Genomic DNA, 27,019 nt, shown 5'->3' with positions numbered 1-27,019 from the left:
GTGATGGTGACGATCGCGACCTCCACATGCCTGGCGTCATAGAGGCGACTGCGACTACTGGGCTCGGGGGGTCGGTCTGAATCTACATCTCACCCAGTCAAAGGACCTTGATGGCTTGGACATTGGCTGTCGACGCACAAGAGGGAATTCTCACGTAGAACGACTTCGGAACCGCACCATCATGCTCTACATCGCATCCGTAAGTTGCAGCGCGTTTGAACCTTCTGCTGACTCACTATCGCCAGACTCTCACGCCCACCCCAGTCACTCATTCGGTTGCGGTCACCGGCTTCACAGGCGAGGGCCAAAGCCTGGTCGTGGCGAAGCCTGACCGTGTTGAGGTTTGGGATGTCACCGCAACCGGGCTTGTCTTTCGGGGCGAACTCACTATCTGGGGCACGATCGCTGGACTCGCGGTCACGAATATCTCGGTGAGCTCCGAAGGGAAGCAGCGGCTGACGGAAAGGATGCTCGACCTCATCTTCTCGTCCTTGTTGGACCTCCGAATGCGCAGCTTCACTTGGTTAGGTGGAACCCATTCAGGGAGGAGCTCTCGATTACCTCGTCTCTCAAGCTCGTGCCACCGACACCAGCTCTGCGAAGGCAAGAGTTCTTCACGGCCGTCATCACAGACAGCAACGTCGCTCTAGTCTCACTCTGGACAGGTCTGTTGTCATGTGCGGGGATTGAAGTGGCAAGGAAGGGAAGGAAGAAGGACATGGATGTCGACGGAGATCACAAGCTTGTCTTCAAACATTATTTTAACATGAAGTGAGCTGCTCGATGGATTCTAAGCTGACAACAGTATTCGCGAACACAACCTCCTCGACCTAACCTTTGTTCCCTGCGAGGACTCGGGTAATCCGGTTTTGACATTCCTGTGGATGTCGGAGGAGAACAAGATCCTCCTCCAGCCACGAGCACTGTCGCTCCAGACGCACAGCTTCACCGACCTCGCCGCCCGAACAGATGTCGTGAACCCGTTAGATCTGCCGATGAGCGATGTCGATAATCCGAATTTCCTCGAGACTGACTTCTCCTGTCCAGCCGGTCGCAGTGTGCTGTCCCTTGGTATGGGGCCGAACGGATGTCGCAGCTTCCTCGTGGTCGGTGACGAATTTGCAGTCATGTACTGCATCAACCCCGTTCCGGCAAGCCCGAAGACGATCGCTAAGGGGCCAGTGAAGCGCAGCCCTCGCTCAGAGGCCGGAGGCACAGGGAAGCGCCGCAAGTCGAGCCAATCTGGACGCAGTGTCAACACCGACCCCGAACCGCTGTGGAGTGTGCAGCCGGTGTGGCGCGTCCGGCAAGGCTTTGGCACTGTCCTTGCGTAAGTTTCATATAGAGGACTGAAACTGACGACAGCACCACTTTGGTAGACCAGCATACTACCGGCGGCAGTGTACTTCTGGGAGATGAGTATGGACGACTGACTGCGGTGGGATGGGAGTTCGAGGACATGGAGAAGGTGCAGGTTGGAATGATCGACATGGGAGTCGTTTCCGCGCCCTCCAGCCTGACGTATCTGGACAACGGCTACCTCTTCTCGGCTTCGGCATGCGGCGACTCGTTGTTGGTCTATCTGGTGCTTCCATCGCCAAACTCAACTCGCCAACCATCAGGTAAGGGCAAAGAGAAGGCACATGACATCTCAGATGCTGGCGCGTATGAGATTGTCACTGCAGAGCCCCAACATGGTCGAGTGGACGTCCGGGAACGGTGGATGAACATTGCTCCCGCCAAGGACTTTGCGATCGTCAAGGAGGACGATGGACGAGTTTCTCATGTCGTCGTTGCATCCGGCTCGGCAAGCTCGAACTCTTTCCGAGTAGTTCGAAGCGGAGTCGGTTTCGAGAATCTGATGACGATCGAGGAGATTCCGGGAATCGAGAGAATGTGGACAATCCCCGCAGCTGACGGACCTTCCCTCATGGTCTCGTTCGCGTACTCGACGACTATTCTGCAGATCGAACCAGAGGTCTCAGTCTTCAAGGCGGCTGACCAGGTGACGGCGGTCCCGACCTTTGCGGCCGGCTTGGTGGACAAGAGTCTGCTCCTTCAAGTGACACCGGAAGGAATCCGATTATGGTCCGATCTCGCCGCCGGCATGCTTGCCGGCAACGTCGACGCACCGGAGGACAACCGCATCGCCACCGCGAATGTGAGGGGCAACATCGCTGTGGCTGCGTTCAGGGATGGGACTGTAACACTGTTTCGAGCGTCCTCGCAGGGATTGCAGGAGGTTGTGTGAGTAGCAAGAGCGAGGCATTCGCTGACAATCAGATCTGTCCCGCGTCCTCGAGAGGTCTCTGCCGTGGATCTGCTGCCAAGTAAGGGCTTCCTTGCCATCGCTGATTGGTGTGGAGAGATCGATCTCGTCGCTGTCGAAGGAGCAGACCAAGGTACTGTCCTAAAGTCGATCCGCGAGGCTGCATACGCGACCTCACTACAGTTCCAAGAATCCAACAACGAGCCCACAAGGCTGTTGGCTGGACTGTCAGACGGCACATTTGTCTCTTATTCCGTCAAGCTCAACGGTGCTGAGTGCTCTGACAGTCGACATGCCTCGTCATTGGGCCTACGACCGCTGCGTCTGATTGCCCTGGACATCTCTCCAAACGCAGAGGAGCACGTGGTGGCGGCCGGCATAAGTGACAGGTTGTCGCTCGTCTTTGAATCTCGCGATCACTACGAGTTCTCGTCTAGCGGCAAGAAGGTAAAGCTCAGATCGAGAGCCTAGCTGACGTCAGAACGTGGTAGCGGCGACGTCACTGAGCACCCCAAGCTTGGGTGATTGTATTGCTTTGGCCACTCCGCAGGGCATCGTGTTCGAGCGGTTGACGAGCTTGAAGAAGCTGCAGGTGCAGACGCTTGATCTGGGCAACCGCTCGGCCACGCGAGTGGCTGCACTTCCTGGTTACAACCTAGTTGTGGCAGAAACCGTCACGAGGTCTATGGATCACCAGACCGGCGATGTCTTGCAGTCGTCCAGCGTGGAACTTCGGAATGCTACGACACTGGAACTGCTGTCCGAATTCCAGCTGCCCGAGCGGGAAGCGGTGGCCTCCGTGAATGCGGTCACTCTGCATGGTCGCAAGTACATCTTGGTGGGCACGGCGATCTTCGAGAACGAAGATGCTCTCGAAGACGCTACTTTGGAGGACGTTACGTCGTTCATCGCAACCAACCGCGGACGACTGCTCCTGTTCCAGATCAACGAGTCCGCGGGGCCGTCTTTGGACCTTGTCACCTCCATGACGTTCAACGGTCCAGTATACGACACGGTTGTGATCCACGGCTTCCTCGCTGTGGCTACCTCAACGAAGGTGTCTATTCTGCGACTCACTACTCAGCCCCCCAGTCTCGAGGAGGCCGCCAGCTTCGCCTTTGCGTTCGAGACGCATCACCTTGCAGTTGTTGAGATCGACAAGGAGAAGCGGCTGGTTGTCGGCGACGCGATGAGGAGTATCATCGTGCTGAGCGTAGATCCCGAGAGCGGTGACATCGTGGGCGACCAACGAGACATGAACGCCCACCTCGTTCGCTGTCTGAGTGCCGTTCATGACGTTGAGCCTGGCGTGATGATTGCTGATGTAAGCTGTCTTTTTGCTCGCGAAAAGCTGACGCCAGAACTACGCCAACCTTCTCACTTTCCGGCTAGGCAAGGGCATCACGCCAGCGGCTAGCATTGGTCTCAGCGAAGATGTCACCCGCCTCCAACCCGGTACACTGGCACCAGTGTCAGCCGAGGGCGACATTCTGAGGGCCGATCTGCTGTGCACAACCGTGAACGGGCGACTGGGCGTTATCGGTGAACTCGGCAAGGGCTCTATCAGAACACTTGACGACCTGCAGCGCAACATGAACAAACTGTACAAGGGCCCAGGTGGCTTGGAATGGAAAGAGTGAGCTCGGAGGCGTGTGAAGTGAGCTGACCCCAGTTTCCGAAGAAGCGGCAACATGCTCGTCCCTCGAGAGACTGTCGGATTCATCGACGGCGACTTGTAAGCATCTGACTGTATGGGCCGCACAGCTGACACTGCAGCGTACAGCGATTCTCATCGCTCGATTCCTCTCTGCAAGACAAAATTCTGAGTGGAACCAGTGCTCCGGAAGCGGTGTCTAAGGTAGTGGACGGTGAGCTTGAGAATGCTTCAAAGGCAGACGTCGAGCGTATTCTGGAGATTGTGGGCGCCCTGCACTAGGCAGAGACGGAGACGGGGAGGTAACGTAGTAAACAAAGTGAATGCCAAGCAACCTGTAGCCACCAATTGTGAATGCCACGCCCAACCTGACGATCACTCGCAGTCTGTCTACCGGAAAGTTGGCCGGATCTCGTGAGCGGTGAGGGATTAATGACGTGTGAATGGCGCATTCAGACGCGCCGCCGCGTCTCAAAAGGCTCGCGCATGGCCCTGGTCACGGGTCACGAACCACGAGCCTCCCTCCACACGCAGGCGGGCACTCTGCACTGGACCGCTCAGCGCTCAGCTTCACCCTGTGTATGGGTGCCAGTGCCTAGCCAGACCACCGCAGCCCCTGCCTGGCCCTCTGAGCGCCCGCCTTCGCCTCCAGGCGGTGGGTCTGTCCCAAGTGCACTTTGGTCCCTGTCCACACCGGTGCCGATGTGGATGCATGTCTTCTCTCAATCAACCTCCCCTAACCCATTCCACCACCACCGTCCACCAACATTCGGGCCCTGCTTTTCCTACCATCACTCATCTCTCAACCAACCTCGCACCGACGCACCACACATCCTCGGCCCTCCGCTTCTCCCCAGCGACAAGCACACCTGCTCCGACAAACAACCCACCCCGGAGGGTGGCGCACGTCCAACGCAGCGTGACTCTTGAACATCTCCCGTATGTTCCCCCCTCAATTAACGACCTCACACGCTGCGCTGCAATCACTCGAAAAGCAACACGACGCAAGCACGATGCAGTGGTGGATCTTGTGCACCGGCAACAGCTCATCTCAACGCTGTTCTGATCTGCCATCGCTGTTGTCGTCGAGGGTTGCTGCGCACGCGCGCGTGGTGCTTCCTCCATTTTCACAATCCACTAACGACCTACAGATAATGCCTCTGTTCCAGGCTTTCACGAGCTTCTTTGGCGGGGGATCCCAGAAGCGGATGGACAAGGACACGTTCAGCTTGCCGACAACATCGGGCTCTACAAAATATGACCTGGGCTTGGTGCGTGTCTCTCCTTCCTCCCCTGCGCGTGGGGCACAAGGGCCGACCGTTGCCCGTCAACCTCGGTTACGCCGTGACCTAGCACGACTCCGCCTTCTCAGCCTACGGACTTCAGGTCAGCCGTCTGCTCCGCGGAGCTGGTTGTTTGCGTCGGAGCGGCCACGCTGGCGCAACGCACGCAGGTCGCTTGGCGCGAAACTCAACCGATCGTCTGAGAATTGGATGGCGTCGTGTATCAGTGCTCCACGTGCTCCCATGCAATGTACCATCACAGCACCAGCTAACGCGTCCCAGAACCCTCAAGACTCCCCCGGACCAAGTCGACGTGCGTCGGGCCAGTTCCCGGCGGGTCCCAGCGGTGCCGCGAGGTGAGTTTTGGCCAGCTGCTGCGTGCTGCTGCGAGATGTTCTATCGCAACGAGCTGACACTCGATTTTTTGGCGATCTGCAACGATCGACGTGTTTACATCTCTCACTTACAGCGGCGCCAACTATCCTCCCCTTTCGCACACGTTCTACCGCCTGCGCAACGTCTTGGCAGGCTCGTACCCGGAGCTGATCGAGTCGCTCAACTTCCCTGCGACTCAGGAGGCATTGCAAGAGTTCGAGCAGATGCTGGGTTCGCCTCTTCCTCCGGCTGTTCGCGAGTCCTTCCTCCAGGCCGACGGCCAGGACCTCGAGGCCAACAACCCGGCCGGCATCTTCTACGGCCTGCAACTGCTGCCGTTAGACGAAGCTATCCGGGAATGGACGTACTGGCGCCAGGTTGAGGCCGACCCCAGCACGGGCGCCAACCCTGCAGTCCTCGCGACCATGGCGAGCATTCCTCCCAAATGGATTAAGAGCGAGTACGCCAGCCGAGGTTGGATTCCTCTTCTCTCCGATCGTTCCGGCAACTATGTTGGCGTGGACCTCGACCCCGGACCCGGCGGTGCCTGGGGCCAAGTCATCATCTTTGGCCGTGACTTCGACCGCAAGTGCGTTATGTGGCGCGGCGATGGCGACTGCGGATGGGGCATGTGGCTTTCTTCCCTCGTCGAAGAACTTGAGGCTGGAGATGCCTGGGAGGTCGATAACGGCGGCTCCGACGACGAGGAGGAAATTGGCTACGAGAGCTACACCGGCGGTCGCGTCTATGGCGAGGGTGCAGGCCTCGGTATCATGAAGCTCACCGGAGAGTACAAGGGATGGGCCGTGCTCGAGGCCTGGTGGGACAGGAGTGTCGGCCACTGGGAAAAGCAGGGTCTCGGCATGGACGTCGAGGAGATTGAGCGCGGTCTCGAGGAGTCGCGCCGCCTGGCCACCGTGCCGGAGGAGAATGGCAAGGGTAAGGCCCCCGAGCGATCCAGCTTGGACATGAGCGCCATTCGCGCCGACTATGGTATGGCTGAGGTTGAGATTCCCAGTGAGTAAATGTCGTTAGTGCTTAGTCTGACACCTCAGTCTTGGAGACTCCTCTGGAGCGCGGAAACTCCACAGAGGAAACCGACTCGATGCTTCGCCCGACGTCGCCAGATTCAAACGCTATTCCTCGCATCCTTCACCCGCCGCGGCACTCTCCCAGCCGGCCCCAGAGCACTCGTCCTTCTGAGCCCTCGACTTCGGCGTCGGCACGCATGTCTGTCGCTTCGTCCTCTACGGACGACCACCCCCTGAAGCCGGATTCCGAGTTCCTATCGCCGCCAACCGCGGCGCAGGCGCGCAAGCAGAAGCGCCCTCCTCCGCCAAGACCCGTCATGATCGACCTGCCGACCCGTGCGGATGTGCAGGCTGCCCAGGCTGTCGCGCTGGCAGAAGAGTCTGGTCTTCGTGGCGGATGGGTCATGAACCTGGACACGAGTGCTGGTGCCGCGCAGCGCCGTGCTCGAGGACACGGCGTTAGTCCTTCGCTCGATGCCGAGATGGTCGACATTGACCTCGAGGCTGGACGCGGAGACATGTTTGGTGCCTCCCTCACGGCCGCTGAACTCGAGAAGCAGCGCGAGGAGGACCGCCTGTCGCTGGCGGGCATTGAGCAGCGCCGCGGCTCTGGATCGCGCAGCCCGAGTCTCCTTAACATGGTGTCTCACCGTGCGCCGTCCCCGCTCGCGCGCAGTACCGCTGCGTCGCCGCCTGTCGAGGGCAGCCTTCCGTCGCCGCTGATCCGCTCCCCTGTGTCGGCGACGAGCCCGCCCCCGAATCCGAACTCGATCCGCGTCCCGCCGACTGCGCGCTCGCCGTCGCCGGCGGTCCCGGACCAGGAACGGGAAGTCGTGCGTGCTGGCTCTCGCCGCGGGTCGACGGTGGTCCGCGAGCGTGAGAACAGCTCGGACTCGCGCGCGGGTCTGCTCGAGCGCACGAACAGCGGCAGCGGTCGCAACACGCCGTCGAACAGCCTCGACAAGGTGCTCTCGCCGACGTCGACGTCGGACGGCGTCGCGGGCAACCTGACCGAGGAGCCCAAGGCGATCGCGGACCTCGCAGATGGCATGGAGGAGGTCGCCCTCGTATAGACTGGTTGTTTGTTAGAGTGATGCAGAGAGGACTTTTGTGATTACACGTTCAGTTGGTGAGACACTCGGGCAGGTGTGGGTTAAGTACCCGGACTAACCGGGGAATGACAGGACGTGTGTTCCGGGAAGGAGTAGCCTCTGGGCTCTAGGATGGCATGAGTCATGGCGTGGTTACGTATCGTGGTAAGTGGTATTAAGGAGCAGCCGCTGGCCGAGGCGGCATAGTAGTGTAGAAATCGGAGGGTGTAGGCAGTCTCAGGACAGCACAGAGGAGCAAGGACGTTTCAAGTGGGAACCCGGAGCAATGGAAAGGAGGAAGGTTGGGCTGGGCCGTGCAAGCCGTGGCACTCGCTTCATGCCGGCCACCAAAGTCGGTGTACTAGTTTGGATATCCGGCCGTCACCATGGCTGTCGCGGCAGAGTGGGAAGAGTGAAGCTCAAGACATATGAACTCCAAGTGGCCGGGTGAAGTTCGGCTGATCGTAAGAAAGTGCGACTATCCCGTTGTCGTATTGCCTACAGCTTGCCTGCAAGCCTGCTGAGCGGCAAGGCCTCACTGGTCATGCGGCCGTGCAACAAGCAACATCCAGCGTACCAAGCTTCCGACACTTCCGACGAAACAAGGTGAAACGGATCGGCGCTGCGTTCTGCGTTGCAGTGCCAGTCTGGGCCGAGAGGGCGACTAACCCATGAGTCATGGATGACGGGCCAGACACACAGCGCGCATCACGTCTCACGTCTCGCGTCGCGCGTGTCAGAGGTCTCGAGAAGACGAAAGAGGCAGGAGAGCACTTTAGCGTCGCGGGAGTGATCGTCGCTTGACCCGGTGTTTCATCCTGACCACTCTGGACTTTGGTCTTCCTCCTTCTCTTCACTCTGTGCCATATGAACTCTGCACTCGTCTTCTGCTCGCCACTGCCTTCCGGCTCTTGAGAGAGCACGCTCGGCCATGGTTCTATGGCCATGCTGGCCCGATCGGTCGTTATGCTGATCGCGATCGAAGTGCACGCGACAATCCGCCACGTCTCGGTGCCAGACCGAGCCTCACCCGGCTCACCGGGCTCACCGAGACTCACCGAGCTCATCCGGCCCAACTGCCCGCCAGCGCGCGCGTGAATTGCATTGAAAGCGCCGGCGCGCCCACTGCCATCCAGGAGAAACGAGAGGGCTGCGACGCGTCCTCCCCCCCCCCCCTGCGTCGTGCTGTCTGCACGAAGCACTGTGCTCGGTCTTCGTAATCACGGCGACCTCTCAGTGGCTCGAAGCCAGTGAGCAGTGGGCCAGGCTGCGGAGTACGTGCTGCACGACGGTGCGACGAGTTACGAGTAAGCAGCGCTGCAAAGCCATGCAAAGGTGGAGATTACGACGACGCACGCCCGAGGCGCCCAAGGTCCAAGGAGCACTGCAGGAGGGAGGGCCGGGTACCTTTTTCCTGCTCTCTTCCCTGGGCAGGGAGAGGGGGCGCAGATTAAGGGGGTCTCCCTCCCAGTCGTCGTCGCCAGTCCTCCAGTCCGCCTCCACCAGCTCGCTCTTCCACTCACGCTCTTCTCTTCGCTTCAGCTTTACGCAAAAGGCAGGGCGAGCAGGGCATAGCAGAGAAGAGAAACTTTATCGTTTGGGTTGCGCAAATTTCGACGGCAATGCACCAATGAACGGTGCGCTGATCACAAGAGACTCGGCACAGCTTCGGCTTCACTCTACAGAGAGGGGAGGTACACGCAGTCGTCTGAGCTTCCTTCGACAGTACGACGGTGGTGGATTGGAGGACCAGAAAGCGCTGCGCAGGCTGCAGGGGAGGACATCCGGACGACCTCCCGGCCCGCCGGACGTACCGACACGCTGTTGTGGCGCCGGCGCCATGCGCCCCGTTCCTCTTGCGCCCTCCCAGTCGGCGCAGTCGTCCAGTCAGCTTGAGTGTACGCGAGTCTGCGTTCCGAACGAGTGGTGCTGGTTCTTTGTTTGCGCGTCTGCGCAGGTGTGTTGTGCTTATCGCTCGGCCTTATTGCCCTCCTGGCTTCCTTTTGTTCACTTTAGGGCGCGGCAGGGCGAGACGGCGCCGAGGTACTGATTAACGGGGTGCACCGCCGTGGCCGAACCCACGGGCTCTGTCCTCGTGTCCATTCTGTTCATTCAGATGGACCAGTCGTCTTCGTGCTTTGCGTTGGAGTGTGTTTGTGGGGATCGGAAAGGGCGAGTCACCGCCACATAGCTTATGCAAATGCTCCCCAAGCCGCGCCTCTGGCCCGTACTGCTGCTGGCCGAAGGGACGGAGACTCTGAATGCTCTTCCCGCTCCCTGTATACTCTCCGCTAGTCTGCACCTCCCCTCGATATTAAGGACGCCAGACTCTGGCTGAATGAACGTACGCAGCGAACACCGCGACATGGCCTGTACGAAGTGCATGCCGCCAACTCGCTCGACACGTCGTCTCTCTAATTGATTCAGAAGGAAGTGTCGCGTAACGTGCACGTACACCCGTTCCAGTCACGGTATGATGCGTGCTGGGCTGAATTGTGCCTCCTGCTATCGTCCTGATACCATTGTGTCCATGCCTGACTGCCGGTCTATCAGACAAGACATTTGTGCAAGTTGGCGAGTGTAGCGGTGCGTACGAGTTCTTCAACTCGTCGACAGAGATCTGCACTCCGCCTCGCTTAGAGCGAGCTTCAGAATCACAACCCCCGGGAATTCGTCGCGATCGGCGGCGCGGCGTAACGAGCAGCGTGTGTCGTTGGGTACACCATCCCCTCCTGCCCCGTTCCGAGCAAAGCGCATGGCGCAGAGGTAGGCGCTGAGTACGACCCCGCACCGCTCCGCAGACACCGCGGGCTCCGCAAGGTCGCAATCTTCATACCTCGCTTGCATCAGCTTTGGAGTTGCACGGACACTAGCACTCCGGACGCAAAGCGAGACGCAGTACTGGAACGCGCGCCCCGCACTCGCAGCCATGCAGCCTACGGCCGCGAGGCCTGCCTACGGGCCACGGGGGCAAAGTGTAAGTGTTAATTGCAGATCGATAGATCGAGCCGCTTGCAGTGGGTTTATGCTTGCTGAGTGGTCCAGTGGTCCAGCATGCAGCAAGGGGAGCACGGCGCGCACGCAGGTGAGAGAAAAAGGGATCGGCTGGTGGGCCGGTTGTATCACCTGTTTTCGCCTTGCACCCCTGGCTGGCACGCCTGATGCCCCGTCATGACATGCCTGTCGCTGCCTGCCTACCCCCCTCCTGAACGCGCACCTGAATCCATCCCTGCACACACACAGGCGGCGTCGTGGCGCTCGCGGGGCAACACTGTACCTGCGCCCTTGTGCCCAACACCTTGACGCTCTTTCAACAACAGATGCAGATGCATGCATAGCTCGAGTAACACACCGAGGTCAAGAAGTGGGCAGCGTAGAGAGCCCACATGTGAAAGCCCTAGCATGATTGCGCGAAGTGAATTTTGAGTTGCTGGCATATGATTCGGTCCCTTGCTCAGACAGATCCTCCCAGTCATTGCAGTCTTCCTGGCTGTAGTGGACCTGACGGACCTGCTGTCCTGCTGTCCTGGTGTGTCCTGGACTTGCTGGACATCCTGAGTCTCCTGGGACCTGACCTGGGAGCCAAACTGTGTGCAGCATGTTAGAGGTTGGTGGCCGTTGGACCCGTTTGAACGCCGTCGAGGGATCGAGGGCCGGTCTCGTGTGCCGCCTGGCCCAGCTGGGTTTAGGCTGGCTTAGGAAGGTGCCGCTCGTCCCTGGGTGGCCTGGTCCTGATCCTGGGTGTGTCCCTGGATAATCCCTCAGCCCCCCCCCCTCTGTTCTCGGCCCCGCGTCACGACCTCTGCGACTCCATTATACTCTCCCCAATCAGCACTTACCCAGCGCCTCCAGCCAGCCAACCAACTAGAAGCCCGGTCACATTCCACGTCCTGACTACCTCGCTACTCTGCATCCATCCACCTTCTTGCTCCTTTCGTTCATTCACCTAGCACCAACCACCGCCCCCTTGCATCACCACACATTCACGCATCGAACGCATTTGCATTCAGCCCGCCCGACTCCGCCCCCACCGACGCGCGCGCCCCTCTCACTGCCCCCTCCCAACACGCATTACCCGAACGAGAAGAACAATCAGACGCAACCCCCAGCAAACGTCCGTCTGACCAGTAAAGGAGCTTTGGGCACCCCGACACCGACAAGCCCCCTTCTCTAAACGCACGCACGTCTGCCCGACTGGGCCCACCTCACTGCCCAGCTCCGCGCGTCCGTCCCACTTGTCATCCCCCGTGACATTGGCTGCGCCGACGAATGGATAGTGCAGGGCCTACCACTCTCACCCACTTCGAGCCCGTCGCTGCCCACATTCGAGCAGCGAACGACGCTATGACCACCACCAACGGGATTCATACACCAAGCTACGGCGGTGTTGTTTCTACCGGAGCTGAGTGGGATTTCACGCGAGCCCTAACAGCGCCAGAAAGTGAGTTTTTCTTTCCACCCCTACCGTCACCGATACCCGCGCGGAGCGCTCCGACGTACCTTCCTCACGGTATCCGACGTTGGAGCCACCCTTTTGTGGGCGGTTGCGCATATTCCTGTCACCCCCTCTTTCTCGACCGCTAGCTTGCTTCTTTTCTTCCCCATCCCGTTACCGCGCGTTGCTAACTCTGGAATCAGTCGTTCCGCATCCCGGTCACCCCACCGTGCCGCGAACGACCACCGTTCCGTGTCGACACCAATGAGTCCCCCCGGAGATCCCTCCGCCGCCGTCTCGGGCTCGACTGCATCCGCGTCTGCGGGCAACTTTGGCGCCCGCTCGACGCCCTCTGAGGAGGCGAGGAATTATGTAGGACGCAGCGTCACCGCGTCCCAGCAGGCGACGGCACAGCAGAACTCAACAAAGGGTTCTTCCCCGAGAACAGGCGCATCCCCAGGACAGAAGCAATCCTCGACTCTGGCTCCTCCTCAGGCTCCCGCCTCGTCACAACAGTCCCAGTCACAATCGACAGGTGCTGGCGGATCTTCCCGTCGCCGCCAGTACCGCCAGGTCGGCGACTGGGTACTGCAGAAGACGCTCGGACAGGGTTCCATGGGCAAGGTCAAGCTTGGTGTCAACGTGAACACCCACGAGCGAGTAAGTCTTAACGATGAATTGCAGAGGTCTAGGCGCTGACATGACTCCCAGTGCGCTGTGAAGATCGTGCCTCGCGTGCGGGAAGACCACAAGTCGCAGACGGACTCGTCGGGGAGGAACAAGGATGAATCTAAGGAGATTCGAACCGTCCGCGAGGCCTCCATCTCGCTGCTCCTGCATCACCCCTACATCTGTGGAATGCGCGACTTCTTAGTGCACCAGAACCACTACTACATGGTGTTCGAGTACATTGACGGTGGCCAAATGCTCGACTACATCATTGCGCACGGTCGATTGAGGGAACGTGCGGCGCGCAAGTTCGCGCGTCAGATCGGTTCTGCCCTCGACTACTGCCACCACAACAACATTGTGCACCGTGATCTGAAGATTGAGAACATCCTTATTTCGAACAATGGCAACATCAAGATTATCGATTTCGGTCTGTCCAACCTCTACTCGCCGCACCGGCATCTCTCGACCTTCTGTGGTTCGCTCTACTTCGCCGCGCCCGAACTGCTCAATGCCAAGCTCTACACCGGTCCCGAAGTCGACATCTGGTCGTTTGGTATTGTTCTCTATGTGCTGGTCTGCGGCAAGGTGCCCTTCGACGACCAGTCGATGCCGGCGCTGCACGCGAAGATTAAGCGGGGTCTTGCCGAGTACCCGGCATGGCTCAGCAGCGACTGCAAAGCTCTGCTCCAGCGCATGCTGAACACCAACCCCCAGGAACGCGCGACGCTCGCCGAGGTCCTTTCCCACCCGTGGATGACTAAGGGTTACGAGGGTCGCCCGGACTCGCACCTGATCGTCCGCGAACCGCTTCGTGCCGATGAGGTCGACATGGAGGTCATCAAGCGGATGCAGGGCTTCACCTTTGGCACGCCTGAGGAGATCTACGACAACCTGCAGCGCATCCTCAACAGCGAGCAGTACCTCCGCACAGCTGCGGCATGGGAGGCTACACGTGAGCGCCGCCGCTCGTCGGCCAACGGAACGATGGGCTCGATGAACAACGACGGCGAGTCGCCGAAGAAGAAGCGGTTCTCTGGGTTTGATCTGAAGAAGAAGCTCTTCAAGGAGGAGAAGAAGCCCGATGAAATTCAGGCCGCCGTCAAGGAGCCTCTGGACCCCAGCAGCGGCTTTGACCCGCTGATCTCGATCTACTTCCTCGCGCGTGAGAAGAAGGAGCGCGAGAAGGTCTACGGCGCGAGCCACTTCGCGTCCTCCAAGGTCAGCCTTGAGGGCCAGACCTCGACGATGAACTACGAGCAGTCGCTCGCCAGCGTTCCCGAGCCTCCCTCGGCTCACGCCTCGACGTTTGACACCAAGGCCGCCACGAATGCGACTGTTCGCGATGCCGGCACCGCCGCTTCAGCCAGGCGACGACCGGACGAGCTGGGCAGCAGCGCCCCACCGGCTACCGCCGTCATGTCCCATCCCGCCGCCGACGCCGCGCGCAGCAACATTGCCGATGTCCCTATTGCCCACCGCCGCGGTGCGACCACACCACAGGTCCCCTCCCCCTCTGCTCCCTCCACCCCTGCTGCGCCCCTCTCCGCCCCTATGGTCGCCACGCCGCCATCTGCTGCCCTCGCCGAGGACGAGCATGCCGAGGGCGTTCCCATTCCTGCTGCCACGGCGACCCCGGCTTCGGGAGCCGGCGCGTCTGCCGGTGCCATCACCACGGCCATGGCCGGCACGACATTGTACGGCCGCGAGACTGGTGTCTCGTCGAACCCCGCCACGGTCGTCCAGGCCACGACGAGCGAGTGGCCTGTGCCGCTCGGCATCATCCAGGACAAGAGCGGCGGTATCCGACCGATCGGCGCCCCTGAACTGGATGAGATCGAACCCGCTGACGTCGCCAACATCGACGTCAAGAGCGTTTATCTCAAGGGGCTATTCTCGGTGTCCACGACGAGTACGAAATCTGCGCGCACATTATTGCGCGACATTTCGCACGTCCTGGACCGCGTTGGCATCAAGTACCGCCCAATCCGCGGCGGTTTCGAGTGCATCCATGTGCCGTCGATCGACCTCGCGAGCGTCGTGCACGGCGACGAGGCGCGATCACAGCTGCACGTGCCGCAGACGGACAGCGGGCCCCTCGAGAACTCGCCGTCGAAGAACAAGCTCACGTTCAAGCAGAATGCGGCGAGCAGCTCGAGCACGCAGCAGCGGGGAGACAGCCCGGCGCCGGCCGGTCTCGGCACGAGCAGCGTTGGTGCCGGCAGCGACGGCGTCGCGCCCGGGTCGTCGGGCACCGTCGGCATGCTGGACAATGCCTCTGTGCCGTCTCGCAAACTGGACATCATCGACGACGACCCGTGGGGCACGATGCACGGCGCTAACAGCCCACTGTGCGTGCGCTTCGAGGTGTTCGTGGTGAAGGTGAGTTAAACATAGCTGGTCCATAACTAACAACCAGGTCCCCTGGCTCCCGTTGCACGGCATCCAGTTCCGCCGCGTCGGCGGCGACGGCTGGCAGTACCAGCAGCTGGCGAAGACGATTCTGCGCGAGATGAGGCTGTAAGGCGGAGTGAAGTTGAAGGCACCTCTTACATTACGAGCATCCATCCATCCACAACCACCCACCCAACATCACCCACCACCTTTTACCTAGACTTTTTTGATGACGACCACCTAATGTGCAAGCAAGCCCTGCAAGCAACTCTGCGACTGTGCGGAAAAGATATTTGTTTTGTGTGTGGGATGTATACGACCCGAATTGGCACGAGATGCAGGTTGCTGCGGTGTGCTTGCTGATGCTTCTGCAGGTCCTGCACACACCATGGCTAACACAAGCCGAAAGGGCCAAAGCTGGCAGATACTGACACCGACAGTTACTGACGCCGTTCTAGCCGCTGATGAGACCCAGGAAAGTGACCCAACAGCCGCCAATGTTGGGAAGTCGCAGACAGTCTCGCGGCACCGGTGCAGCAATCCTAACAGCAATCCCACTCGGTCGAGCGTGGCTGCAATCGATACTGTCGCCGATACTGACGTACTGCAGACATTATTATGACTCTAGCATTTGATGCTTGCTGTAGCTCGCCCTCTTGGCCTGCTGGTAGGAAGCATGCTGCTAACGCTGTAGCGGTCATTGATCCCACGAAGCCTTGAGCGCACAGCAGAACGAGGAATGCTCCAGCAGACACGTCCTTGCAGTGACTGATGTAGAAGTGGTAACTAAACCGCAAGGCGCTCATACGAACTCGGCCGCTGCCATCTCTCTGCATTTGGACGGCTATCGCTACGATGCTATTGTGGTCTCCTCACCCGTGAACGGGTCAGGCAATCGCCAACATACAGGTACTGCTGTCTCGTACTGACGTATGACCCTCGACTGCCCCTCTTCGCAAACAAGCCCATAGACGATGAGGAACGGTGCGATCCGCCTTCAGCAGAGGCGGAGTCGTCGAGCTTAGCCCCTTGTTTGCGGAGCTGGAAGCGGGGTTCTTGAAACTCGCCACTCTTCCTCGCAGTGCGGAGCTTGAGGAAGTTGCGGAAGTTGGAGACACCGCGGACGGCGACAACGTCCGAGAGGAAGAGATCGAGGTGGCGCCGAGCGGCGTGGGGGCGAAGGTAGGCCATCCAGGCCTGGAACGCATCGGGGTCCTCATAAGGAGGGGGGTTAACCGAGAGGTATTTACTTCGGGCAAGCCTGGAGGAAGAGTTCCTTGAAGACCTCGAGGGAGGCGAGCTGGTCTCCGTCGTGCTCCTTGGCTCGCCCATCTCACCACGCTGAGCAACTGGAAGCAGCTGGCAAATATCTCACGAAGAGCTTCAACAATCTGGGTAGATGATGAGGGCAGATAGCTGTACTCTCTAATCCCTCACCATGGACTTCGCCCTTCCTTGCGCGCAACGCTGCCGAACAATAAGGACCGGATGCTCGCCTTCGCAGATCTGAATGTTGGAGACGAGGAGTTGTTATACGGCCCGCCCTCGTTGTTTACATGTCGCTGATGTTGCTGCGATTGCTGACGCTGTCGCTTACACACTACTACAGTCCACTTGACGGTAATCGCCAGAACCCCTGGACGGTGATGTTGTCCCGCGAGTGCTGCAACGGGTCTTGCCGCTGCCGCAACGCCCTCACTGCGTTAGAGTTCCTCCAGTGCCGCTTCCGAATCCGTTGCCTGTCGATACTTTTGCAGTCGCTGGCGAAGCTCTTCAAACTCGAACTTCGCCACTCAAGCACAGGCAGACGCATGCACGTGAGCCACCAGTGGGCAACGAAGAACGGCACACCCGGCACACCCCCGCGGCCCGCGTCCGCGATGAGGTCATGCGTCATGTGGTTCGTAACGGACACTTTCGCTCGGCACATGACTCATGACACACGGAACACGAGACGGGTCCCAATCCCCGGGATGTCGGGCCGGGCAGCTTGCCGCCTGTCTTGGGCTTTCCCTCTGTTCATCATTTCCATGCTCACCCACAGCGTCACACTGAGTGCAGAGTTGGAGCTGGGAGGACCTGGAGCCTGGGGAGACCTTGGGAGACAATGGGGAGCCCTTTGTGACGTTTGTCACTCCCTCATACGTCCCCATGCGAGAGGCCCGGCGCCAGCGGTCCGGGGACTGGGGCACTGCGTCATGCGTCATTGAAGATCGCACCGTGTCACCGGATCCAGCACTGCTCCAGCTCCCACGAGCAGGTGCTTATCTCTGCATTGGTGCCGGCCGGCACACGGCACACACACGGCACACGGCGGCATGTAGTCGGCACAAAGCGCAACATGGCATGACGTCGGCGTGACTGGGGATCGGTCCGATATCATCATCATCATCATCGGCGCAGCTCTGTAGGAGCGGCATCATCAATCCCACTTTGATCAAGTTCGCTTCCAGAAGTAAACCTGACGGACCCAAGAAAGCGAAGGAGGTCCCAGATCCCAGATCCTCTTGAGGCATGATGAGGCATGGTGAAGCATGATAAGTGACCATGGCAATCGCCGGGGTACCTCACCTCTCTTCATATCGAGGCAATTCGTGGGACCTTGCTTGGGACCTGCCTTTGGACTCAGACTTGGGACCAGCCTTGGGACCAGACTCGGGGCCTGCATTGGGACCTGCCTCGGGACCTTGGGTCCATGGAGCAGAGGAGATGGATGTGACGAGGCACAAGCACGAGTTACTGGAAACAGGAAGCACGTAACTATGAATACTCAACAACTCAAGGCTCGTTTACCGCGGCTCTCCCTGTCTCTCTGCCCGCAACCTTCCTCCTCACACCTGACGTTGAGTCTGACTGACGACTGACCGAAGCGGGGTGGACGGCGCGTTCCTAAAGGACCCCAGGGAGCGCCGCGCGCGGCGCGCGGCGCGGTGCCGTGTGGTGCCGCAAGCCGCTCGCTAAGGTCGCTAGGCTCACCGCATCCCCACCAAGACGTGGCCGTGCCGATGCTGACTTATCAATGGGAAGGGGATGGATGTGGCAGGGTGTGCGGAGCAGATGCGCACAAGGGATGACAGGAGAGGAAGAGTTTGGGTGAGGGGATGGGAGCCGGTGGCAGGCGGGAACAGAGTATTGAGGGAAGACACAGGAGAGGAAGGACACACATGGAAGGAGGCGCATGCAGGGAAGCTATGAGCGGCGACGAGTCCGACAGCGCGACGGCTGGGGCTGGCGCTGGTCAGGCTTGTCTTACTTATCCCGGAGTGCGACAGACTCACCTGATGTGCTGTGGAGCCATATGACACTGGGATCAGTAGGACTCGGCGAGATGTACCCAGCACTCGCCGGGAATTCCAGATTTCTGGCCACATGTCAAGTCCACGAAGCCCCTGCTCGATGGGACCCCTGCTTCAAGAGGGGTGGAAATTTCCAAAGAGGGTGGGTTCGAAACATTGGGGTCAGGACTGCATTGTGTGAATGCTAAAGTATAGTGCACTGCTGACGGGATGCTGCCGAGACACAACGAAAGACACTACGGAAGGCGTGGCGGAGGAAGGTCGCTGACCGAGGCTCATGCCTGTGAGAGATGCTGGCCAGACGTGTCTTCTCAACGTAAGCAGCGGGCAGGAGAAGCCCGCCGACACGGGTCTTTGCTCCGGAATACACCGACACGCGCTGGTCGGGGCTCTGACGAGAACAGCGAGGAGGCAGGAAACATCCGAACAACACTGAATGGAAGTGGCCGAGAGTGCGGCAATTTGGGACACCATATGGTCACGGCGGAAGAAACCTGAACAGAAATCACAAGGTCAAAGGAAACTTCTGCGTAGACCCGCGAGGGGTGTTGCGATATCCGCAGCAAATGACCCTCGACCCCCGAGCGGAGCTGCATTGATCCCTGCTGGGGATTGCGCCGGTTGGTGCCGAGTGCACCGCCTCGGTGAGCGCAATGTGGCCCTTCTACCGGAATCAGGTGGTTTACGTGACCGAGCGAGGCGGGCACTCCGGATCCCACTCGACATCTGTGCGCACGGCTCGGACAACAGCAATGCACACTGAGTGTGACGAATGTCGTTGAATGGGAGCAGGGCAATTTGCCGGAATCGGTGCATTGGGCGTGACGCGCCGAACACGCGCCTCCTTTGGCTCGCTCTGTCGCTGCTCGCATGACCGAGCTCCGCTGAATGAGCATGACCGAGGCCACCGAGCCAGGGTCGCCGAGCGTGCCACAATGTCCCGATCGAGCAGCCCAGATCGAGATCTCCACCTACCTGGGCACGCCGAAGCCCTCAGATCCAACCCACTTTGGACGTGCACGAGCTTCGGTCCCTCAGCACCGAGGTGGCACAGAGGCGTACGCAGTGGGCACCGAGCTGGAATCACGCCGAGGTATTCGAATGTCTCAGCGCAGTATCTCGCAGCATTGTGCCTCTGGTTATGCTTAGAGGTGCCTTGCACCACACCGAGCGACACAGCAGTGTGGCGTGCGCTGTACCGTGGCAACTTGCCAAACACGGTATGCCTCGGTTTTGGAGTTCCAAGGAAGCCAAAGGAGGGTGCTCTGTGGCGGTATGTTGTGGAGCCAGGTCATGGCGGGGAGGTGCCTTCGCTAGAAGTGGTGTCAATGGTCAGCCTGCGGCGACATAAGATTCAAAGAGACAGTCAGTCATCAGTGAGAGGGGTTCAGAAGCAACGAGTGCATAGAGCGGACGTCAAATGCAGAAGGCGAGGGATCGGGACAATTTGTTGGCGTGGGCTTGGAAGGGTAGGCGCACGTGAAGTTCTCCACGCAACAACTGTATCGCCGCGACAAAGCGGCCCTCCTCGTTGCTACAGCCTCCTGCTCCAGAGTCATCTTTGAGGCAGTACAAGCAATGCTGCTCTTGACGATGAGCTCGATACGAGTAAAAGAATCGTGCCCTGCGGGCAGCGGGCAGCGAGCCATACTTCTGGTAAAGGAACATTTCATGTGGCGCAAGGATCCCCTTAGCGCGTGCTGCGCAGACTTCTCTAGACGTGCCGCCCTCTGGTAGGCCTCGCTTTTACAGTACCACACTTCGATGTTCCCTCCTTCTCCGGTCCTCTCAGAGGGGAATGCAGTGGCGGTGCTCGACAGGCATGCGCTCAGTCGACTGACACACGGGGCCGTGGTCGCCCTCGTCGTGCTGCCAGTGCCCATCACCAGCCGCCGAGAACCGTCACTGCCGGAACTACTCGTTCGATTGTTTTGCCTGTAGTTCTTCCAGAGATCTGGCCTTGGACTCGGCTGAGTGGCAAAGTGGCCCGAAGTCGACGCTATTGCGAGCTACGCCGACACTACGGTGTCTGAGATGTTGGGCCCGGTGTGATCTGTGATAGTGCCACAAGCGCCATTCCAGCTGCGGGGTGCTGCCGAACATGGTCCGGTACGAGCGGAACTGTGGGCTGTGAACAGCCGCGGCGCTCACGCGGGCACTGACGGAGTGACAGCCCACAGTTCCGTCGGACCGGCAGCGCTCGGCGCGTGGGTGTCCGTGTAATCGGCCCCCCTGCCCCCACGACGTCGGGGTACTTCAGCAGCGCAATAAAGCCGGAGGTACGTGTTGATTAAGCTGGGGTACTAGCGACGGGCTATGACGAGCTGAGATGTTTTATCGGATGGCATCGAGCGGTCCCCTCGACGCTGGAACGGCGCTCCTGCGGGAGATCTGCCGAAATTAATGTACTGAAGCGCGGGGGAATACACTATAAGTCAGCTGTCATTGAGCTCAATGTCCGCGGAGAACGAGGAGGTTCTGTTGGATAACTTAGAGGCGGCCGAAGATATTAAGAGAGTGCCACTCATGACCTCGGTGTTCAGGACTATACTTCGGGTCCGCCTCACGCCTGTTTCGGTGAGTGTCACTGCATGCCCGAAATGTCAAGAGATCGCCCAGACTTTGGCAGTCATCAGACGCTCCTCGACGTAGAGAAAGGCCGGAATTGAGCTGCCGGCGCCACACCGCCGCCTATTGCTTGGGCCCTGCCAACCCTAGAATGGCAGAGTGGGACACCACGCCATCGCCGATCGCCCGCGGTTAGACCCATCATGATAGCTGCGGGCAAATGTAATCGACGGGAGATGTCGCCTTGATGTATGTAGTTACTCGACTTACGTGTATGAGGTCTGTCACTAGAACTCTTCCGCGGGTTCAGTTCAACATGAATAGGGCCAACGGAAATTGTGCAGTGAATTACTCGCTCTGTACCCGCGGCTAATCACGCTGCGGGGTGACACACCATGGGGCACTTCGGCTCGTCTGCCCGCTGGCCGCTCGGCACACCTGTCTAGCCCCATAGGCCTACGTCGCTGGCTGTTTGACACCTCAGATATCGTTGTCAAATCAGTGTCGAAGATCCGGAGAGCTTCGGGTTCGTGCCGCATGGGATCGCGTAGGCATGCGGATAATGGTGGCTCGAGGGGTAATGGTGGCTCGATGGGTAACGGTGGCTCGAGAGATGTTTGTTGCGGTGGGATGTTGCGGGAACGCAATGATGTCAAAGAAGCTGGGGGTACGTGCACAAGCAGAGGCTTGCTCAACATCAGTACTTGACTATCGTGGATGCGATGCAAATGGTTGGGTCCTCGGAACGGAGCTGACTGTGGGAACACCGTCGGAGCACTCGGCTCCGCCAGGCTCTTCCAGTTCCTACCCAGGTCCTTCGCACCTGGATCCAGTCGATCCCTGCACCACGGCAATGCTGCTGGGAGCACAGCAAGCTTTGTTCGTTATGTTCACGCGGGCCGGAAACTAACTAACGGGTACGCCGTTACTGCCGCCTTGCCGTTTGTTTACGGTCGCGGGCAGGAACACTTCAACGTTCGTCCGTCCGCTTATGTCAAGTAGGGGCAGTTTCGCAGGGCCCGGGGGAAAGAGGCCCAGCTGCAAGCGACGCCGCCTGTCCATTGTCGCCGGACCCAGGTATAACTCTGCACAGCTGAGAACTGCAGGCGAGAGGTCGACCAGTTAGAGACCTCACCGATTACCAACTGTTCAGCCTGTAACAACCTGGCCGCGATCACTGGAGTGCCGCCAGCTCCATTCGCACTAGCCTAGCTAGGCCAGACTTGGTCCGGAGCTCGTAACGGGGTTATATCGTACGCGTGCACGGGGTGATGCCAATGCTTGCCCCTCGATTCTCGGTCCACGATCGCAGGAGGTCTCGCACGGTCCACTGGAGCAATTCACGGGCTAACCTGTGTCATGACCATGAGGGCGGCAGCCGTACCGCACGAGACAGACATATCTCGTGATTTACAGAAAGCATTGAGGGGAGGTGGGGAGAGCCGCCCACGCTAACCACCGTTCCGTGTACTCGTGAATGTCGCGTTAGCTTGTGGATACCGTCACACAGCCGCTGGAACGGCACTAGAGTGAGACACGATGATGGTTAAATGGGCCATGAGAAAGTGGAGGACCAAGAGCATCCTGAAGCTTGAGGTGAGTTTGCTCTCACGAACCTGAGCGTGCCACCCGTTGGGCACAAGATCACGAGAGGCGTCAAGGGTCATCGGAGGGGCCGAAGCGGCCGAATGAGCACATCCCAACGAGTCCCAACAGCGCCCAAATAGTGCCGGGCCTGAGTGACTAACAATTCAGATCGGTCAGATGATCGCCACAACGTTCACTTTGCTTAGAGCCGGGCGGGGCGTGGATCGGCGATACCCTCCCATCAGTATCCTAGGAAGCCCCCCAAATGTACGCAAAGCTCTGTTCCCGCATGCCCATGCAAGTGTTGGAGCGTGGAGGGTTTCGTCGCTCGTCCAGAGACGGCGAGGAGTAAGCAGCCTCAGTTTGAGACATGATACAGGTCCACTATCGAGAGCGGAAGCGGTTCCCAGGCTTGCTTCAGGCTCCGGGTCCGCAGGCCCGCCCACCTTTCAGTTGAGCCTTGAATGGCAGGTTCACTGTCCAGCCGCTACGGACCATCGGCGTAGAGGCCGACATTCATAGACTGCACGATAATCCTAGAGTTACATGGACTGCGCACATTTGAACAAAGCACAGGCCGCTCCGAGAAACTCCGCATGCTCTGAAAGGCGGTTTGAGGGTTGCAAAGGACTCTTCAATCTCGCGGGTCAGGACGACAGAACAGGCAAACGCCGTAACGTTGCTGATGGTAGGGGACATTGCCACACACGCAAACGTCATACTGCCTCGCGTTGTGGACACCTACGCAAGTGTGGTGTGCGCCATCTTTACCCCGAGGTGGGCGAAGGCGAGGGTGGCCGCGATCCTGTGATCTGGCGATTTGCGATCGAACGAGAAGATTGGATCCGACGGGGTTGTCGGAAGGCGGGAGGGTATCACACCCTCTACGCTTTGACGCCATTTACAGTCCCATTCTTAATTGAGTTTGACCATGCCCGAGTAACCCGAGTTATTGAGTTATTCAAGAAGCGAAGGCAGCGCGGTACCGGCAGGTGCAAGGAGGCTCAAGCTCTCGTACCTGCGGGCTCATACGGTGACGCCCTCATCTGTGGAGCGCATCAAACACTGTGGGCGCCGTTGGTCGTATCGAGTTTCCAAAATGCCCGCTCAAGCCACATCCAGAGCTGTGACAAACGAACCGACAATCCATATGTCTACCCGAATGTATTGATCCGCTCATTCAGCCTGGAAGCATAAACTTCAAGTTCCGGCGGGGCTGCAGGCTACACCGGCGCACTGGTTGGCCATAGTTCGATGCATGAAACACGGCCCAAATGATGAACCCACTACTAGACGAGAACCCACTGTGTGTAGCCAGCCGCTGGCCATGACTGCAAGACAGAAGGTCTCGCTATCGTCGCCCTCCTGCTGTGGCTCGGACACGGTGGTCAGGATGGGCTGGAAAGGACATCGTCCCGCATAGTGATATTAAGCTTCAGCTGTGCACCAGTGTCAGGTTGGGTATGGCTGTGCTCCAGCTATCGAGCACGGCCAGAAACCCGGAGGAGTACGTCACTTCGACATATTAAAGTGAAATTTCTTTTTCTGGGTATGGTCTCCAGATACGTTCAGGTATTCTCATGAATGCGGTCATAAACACGTAAAATACCACGTAAACAGACGCGATAATGGCATAAACCCGTGGTGCCTCCTCACTCCCGGCGTGATTCGCGAACTCCGCTGTCCAATGAACGACGGATGCAGTATCATCCCGACCTGGCTTTGTAAATCCAGTCAAGGGCCGGACGATGTCCTTCCAGTTCATCCGCATGTTCTTGTACCTCGTCCTGAACCGCGCCGCGCGTCGGATGCGACATCGTCCGCGTGTTCAGATGCACGAATGATGGCCCATGCAGGCTCTGGCGTCGTCTGCGGGTACAAGCGTAAGGAGCCCATCCGTGTCTAACTCAGGGGTATTAGAGTTACTGGTATCCTGCCCTACGAGAAGGAGGGGGCGTGCTACACCGGATCGGCAGACGCGGTGGAGAGCCTCGGCTCCCGACCGCCCCACAAACGGGTTCCACTACAGTGGTAAGGTGTAGCCGTTCTCAAGAGTTCTTGAAGTAAATGACGTTTTAGATATGCATGCCTTCCCTTATCCCTGTCCTTCTGACCGTCCTGCCGTTCCTTAACATTTTCCTTACCCTTAGCCACATTACGATCTCTCGGGCCGTAAGGCATATTGGCCGTGCGAGTTAAAGGGTTAGACGCAAAGTGCGCTCCCACGATATCGAGTTCGGCTTTTTTTCCTACTGTAGGCCCTTGATGATCTACTGTTCGCTGTTGTTGACTACCGTTCGATGGCAGGTCGCCGGACACTTTGTATCTACCCGCCGCCAGTTGCTCGCAGCTCTCCCCGACATAGCTCGCCAGGCAAGACTCGCCCAAAACTCCGTCGCTATCGGAAAGCGGCCTAATGGCCATCGCTGATGATGCCGATACGCGAAGCGACAAAAACAGGCATGTACCACACTTTCTTATGCCCATAGCGAAATCTGGCTTTGAGCTCCGATACGAGTGACCCAAAGCTTTGCAAACCGCAGCACCCTAGTAGTCCCCGACGGCAGACGCCGTGTACTGCATGTTGAGCGTAAGGGTCTTGGCCAGACCTTCCCCACTTTGGTCGCTCCCAGTGCGGCCCAACTGCCGGCCCGTCCCCTTCGCCTCTTCTCAGCGCCGCGTATGCGCGGCGCCGCAAGTTTCGCCACTTCCTTCGGCCCAGCAGTCAAGTGCCGGGCTTCACAGGAATACCAGTGGACAGAGCGTATCGGCCCGGGCCTTTGTCCGAGGCCTCAAGCCACATCGCCTCAGTGACTACCTCGTGACGGGTTGCGACGGCCCGCTTACCGTCATAAAAGACGCTCCTCTACACTGCATCAGCCTTTCCCGACGTCCCACCTCGAACCCTTCGGTGAAGTGAACGGGGAACGTCGTGCCCCGCTGGCTAAGCGGCCACTGCTGTGGCCACAACCTCCTTTAACCGATGCCGAGTTAATGCCATGAGTCGTCGCAAAAGCTAGGCAAGAGGGAATCATCTGGACAGCATCCCTCGCCCACTCTTCCCACCCTTCCATTGCGCTCAGCGATAGCCCGAGATACTGGATAGAGTAAGACCGTGCGGCCGGACAGATCTGGTAGTTCTGGTTGCGCAGCGCCTCTGAACTGCTCGCATCGCCGACGTAACACGTCGTAGGGACGTACAGCGTTGCAAGTAAGGGGGTGATTAGGGTCCAACGCATTGGGCCCCAAACCCTCAATGTCAGCGCGAAGAGGAGGGGAAGTCTCTAGTGCACATTGCAACCGAAGCCTAATGCCGGTTTCGACTTCCTGAAGCTCCCGGTGTTCCGGCCATGATGATCAATCGGAACGCACGTATGCTCTGTAGGCCCTCTGCTGCGCCCCTGCTCATGCGGTATCGACTGCCAAAGGAGGTGAGGGTCCGAAGCAGTGCTACCGAAAGCATATGGACGCCAGTTCTAAAACAGGTGTGCGCAATTGTGGCTCCTGGCCGCCAAACAGATTCACCAGGAGCGGCAAGAGCGTCGCCTGCAGTCTGCAGGTAGTGAGAAAAGAACGTAAGGCAGCGACGCCGCAGCGTCATCTCGAAAGATTGTTCGTCATGAGACGAGGGCGATGTTTAAGGAGAGAATCGTAACGGGTTCCTGATGCATTGAGTATGCTTCCCCGAGTGGGGACCATGGAGACTCGCAAGAACTCTTAACGATGGAGATGACTCGGGCGGCGAAGGGCGTGAGCGCGCACAAGCATGGAAGCCTTGAGCCTCTCCAACTGGACGGTGTCATACCGTGGAGCAGAAGAGTAGACTGCCGGGGAGACATGACGCGATGGGGGTATGAGGGAACAGCGGCTGCGAAGAGGCTAGGTACGACAGGGCATGGGCGGGCTTGGACGAGGGGGATGAGGGGGATGAGGGGGATGAGGGGGATGAGGGGGATGAGGGGGATCCGTAACGTTGCTGATGGTAGGGGACATTGCCACACACGCAAACGTCATACTGCCTCGCGTTGTGGACACCTACGCAAGTGTGGTGTGCGCCATCTTTACCCCGAGGTGGGCGAAGGCGAGGGTGGCCGCGATCCTGTGATCTGGCGATTTGCGATCGAACGAGAAGATTGGATCCGACGGGGTTGTCGGAAGGCGGGAGGGTATCACACCCTCTACGCTTTGACGCCATTTACAGTCCCATTCTTAATTGAGTTTGACCATGCCCGAGTAACCCGAGTTATTGAGTTATTCAAGAAGCGAAGGCAGCGCGGTACCGGCAGGTGCAAGGAGGCTCAAGCTCTCGTACCTGCGGGCTCATACGGTGACGCCCTCATCTGTGGAGCGCATCAAACACTGTGGGC

General features: G+C 59.1%; 4 protein-coding genes across 4 annotated transcripts; all 4 read left to right on the top strand.

The window, feature by feature from the left end:
• Window positions 1-181: 181 nt before the first annotated feature.
• Window positions 182-4,205, top strand: A1Q1_04103 (uncharacterized protein; the record flags this gene model as incomplete). Its single annotated transcript, XM_014322480.1, has 10 exons — window positions 182-199; window positions 246-431; window positions 529-665; window positions 806-1,330; window positions 1,402-2,247; window positions 2,332-2,716; window positions 2,820-3,593; window positions 3,667-3,905; window positions 3,951-4,004; window positions 4,046-4,205. 10 exons carry the CDS (start codon window positions 182-184, stop codon window positions 4,203-4,205), a joined length of 3,324 nt encoding a protein of 1,107 aa, XP_014177955.1.
• Window positions 4,206-5,077: 872 nt separating this feature from the next.
• On the top strand, window positions 5,078-7,685 carry A1Q1_04102 (beta-1,3 glucan biosynthesis-related protein; the record flags this gene model as incomplete). Its single annotated transcript, XM_014322479.1, has 3 exons — window positions 5,078-5,562; window positions 5,676-6,574; window positions 6,637-7,685. 3 exons carry the CDS (start codon window positions 5,078-5,080, stop codon window positions 7,683-7,685), a joined length of 2,433 nt encoding a protein of 810 aa, XP_014177954.1.
• A 4,717-nt stretch (window positions 7,686-12,402) lies between these two features.
• A1Q1_04101 (protein kinase kin1) lies at window positions 12,403-15,331 on the top strand (the record flags this gene model as incomplete). The annotated part of the gene is made up of 3 exons (XM_014322478.1): window positions 12,403-12,798; window positions 12,850-15,189; window positions 15,227-15,331. 3 exons carry the CDS (start codon window positions 12,403-12,405, stop codon window positions 15,329-15,331), a joined length of 2,841 nt encoding a protein of 946 aa, XP_014177953.1.
• Window positions 15,332-19,391: 4,060 nt separating this feature from the next.
• Window positions 19,392-19,646, top strand: A1Q1_04100 (uncharacterized protein; the record flags this gene model as incomplete). Its single annotated transcript, XM_014322477.1, has 1 exon — window positions 19,392-19,646. The coding sequence occupies one exon, from the start codon at window positions 19,392-19,394 to the stop codon at window positions 19,644-19,646; it is 255 nt and encodes an 84-aa protein (XP_014177952.1).
• Window positions 19,647-27,019: the final 7,373 nt, after the last annotated feature.

This window comes from Trichosporon asahii (genome assembly GCF_000293215.1).
Source record: "Trichosporon asahii var. asahii CBS 2479 unplaced genomic scaffold scaffold00070, whole genome shotgun sequence".
In the NCBI taxonomy this organism is placed as follows: Eukaryota; Fungi; Basidiomycota; class Tremellomycetes; order Trichosporonales; family Trichosporonaceae; genus Trichosporon; species Trichosporon asahii.
This window is presented reverse-complemented; position numbering and strand designations above follow the sequence as displayed.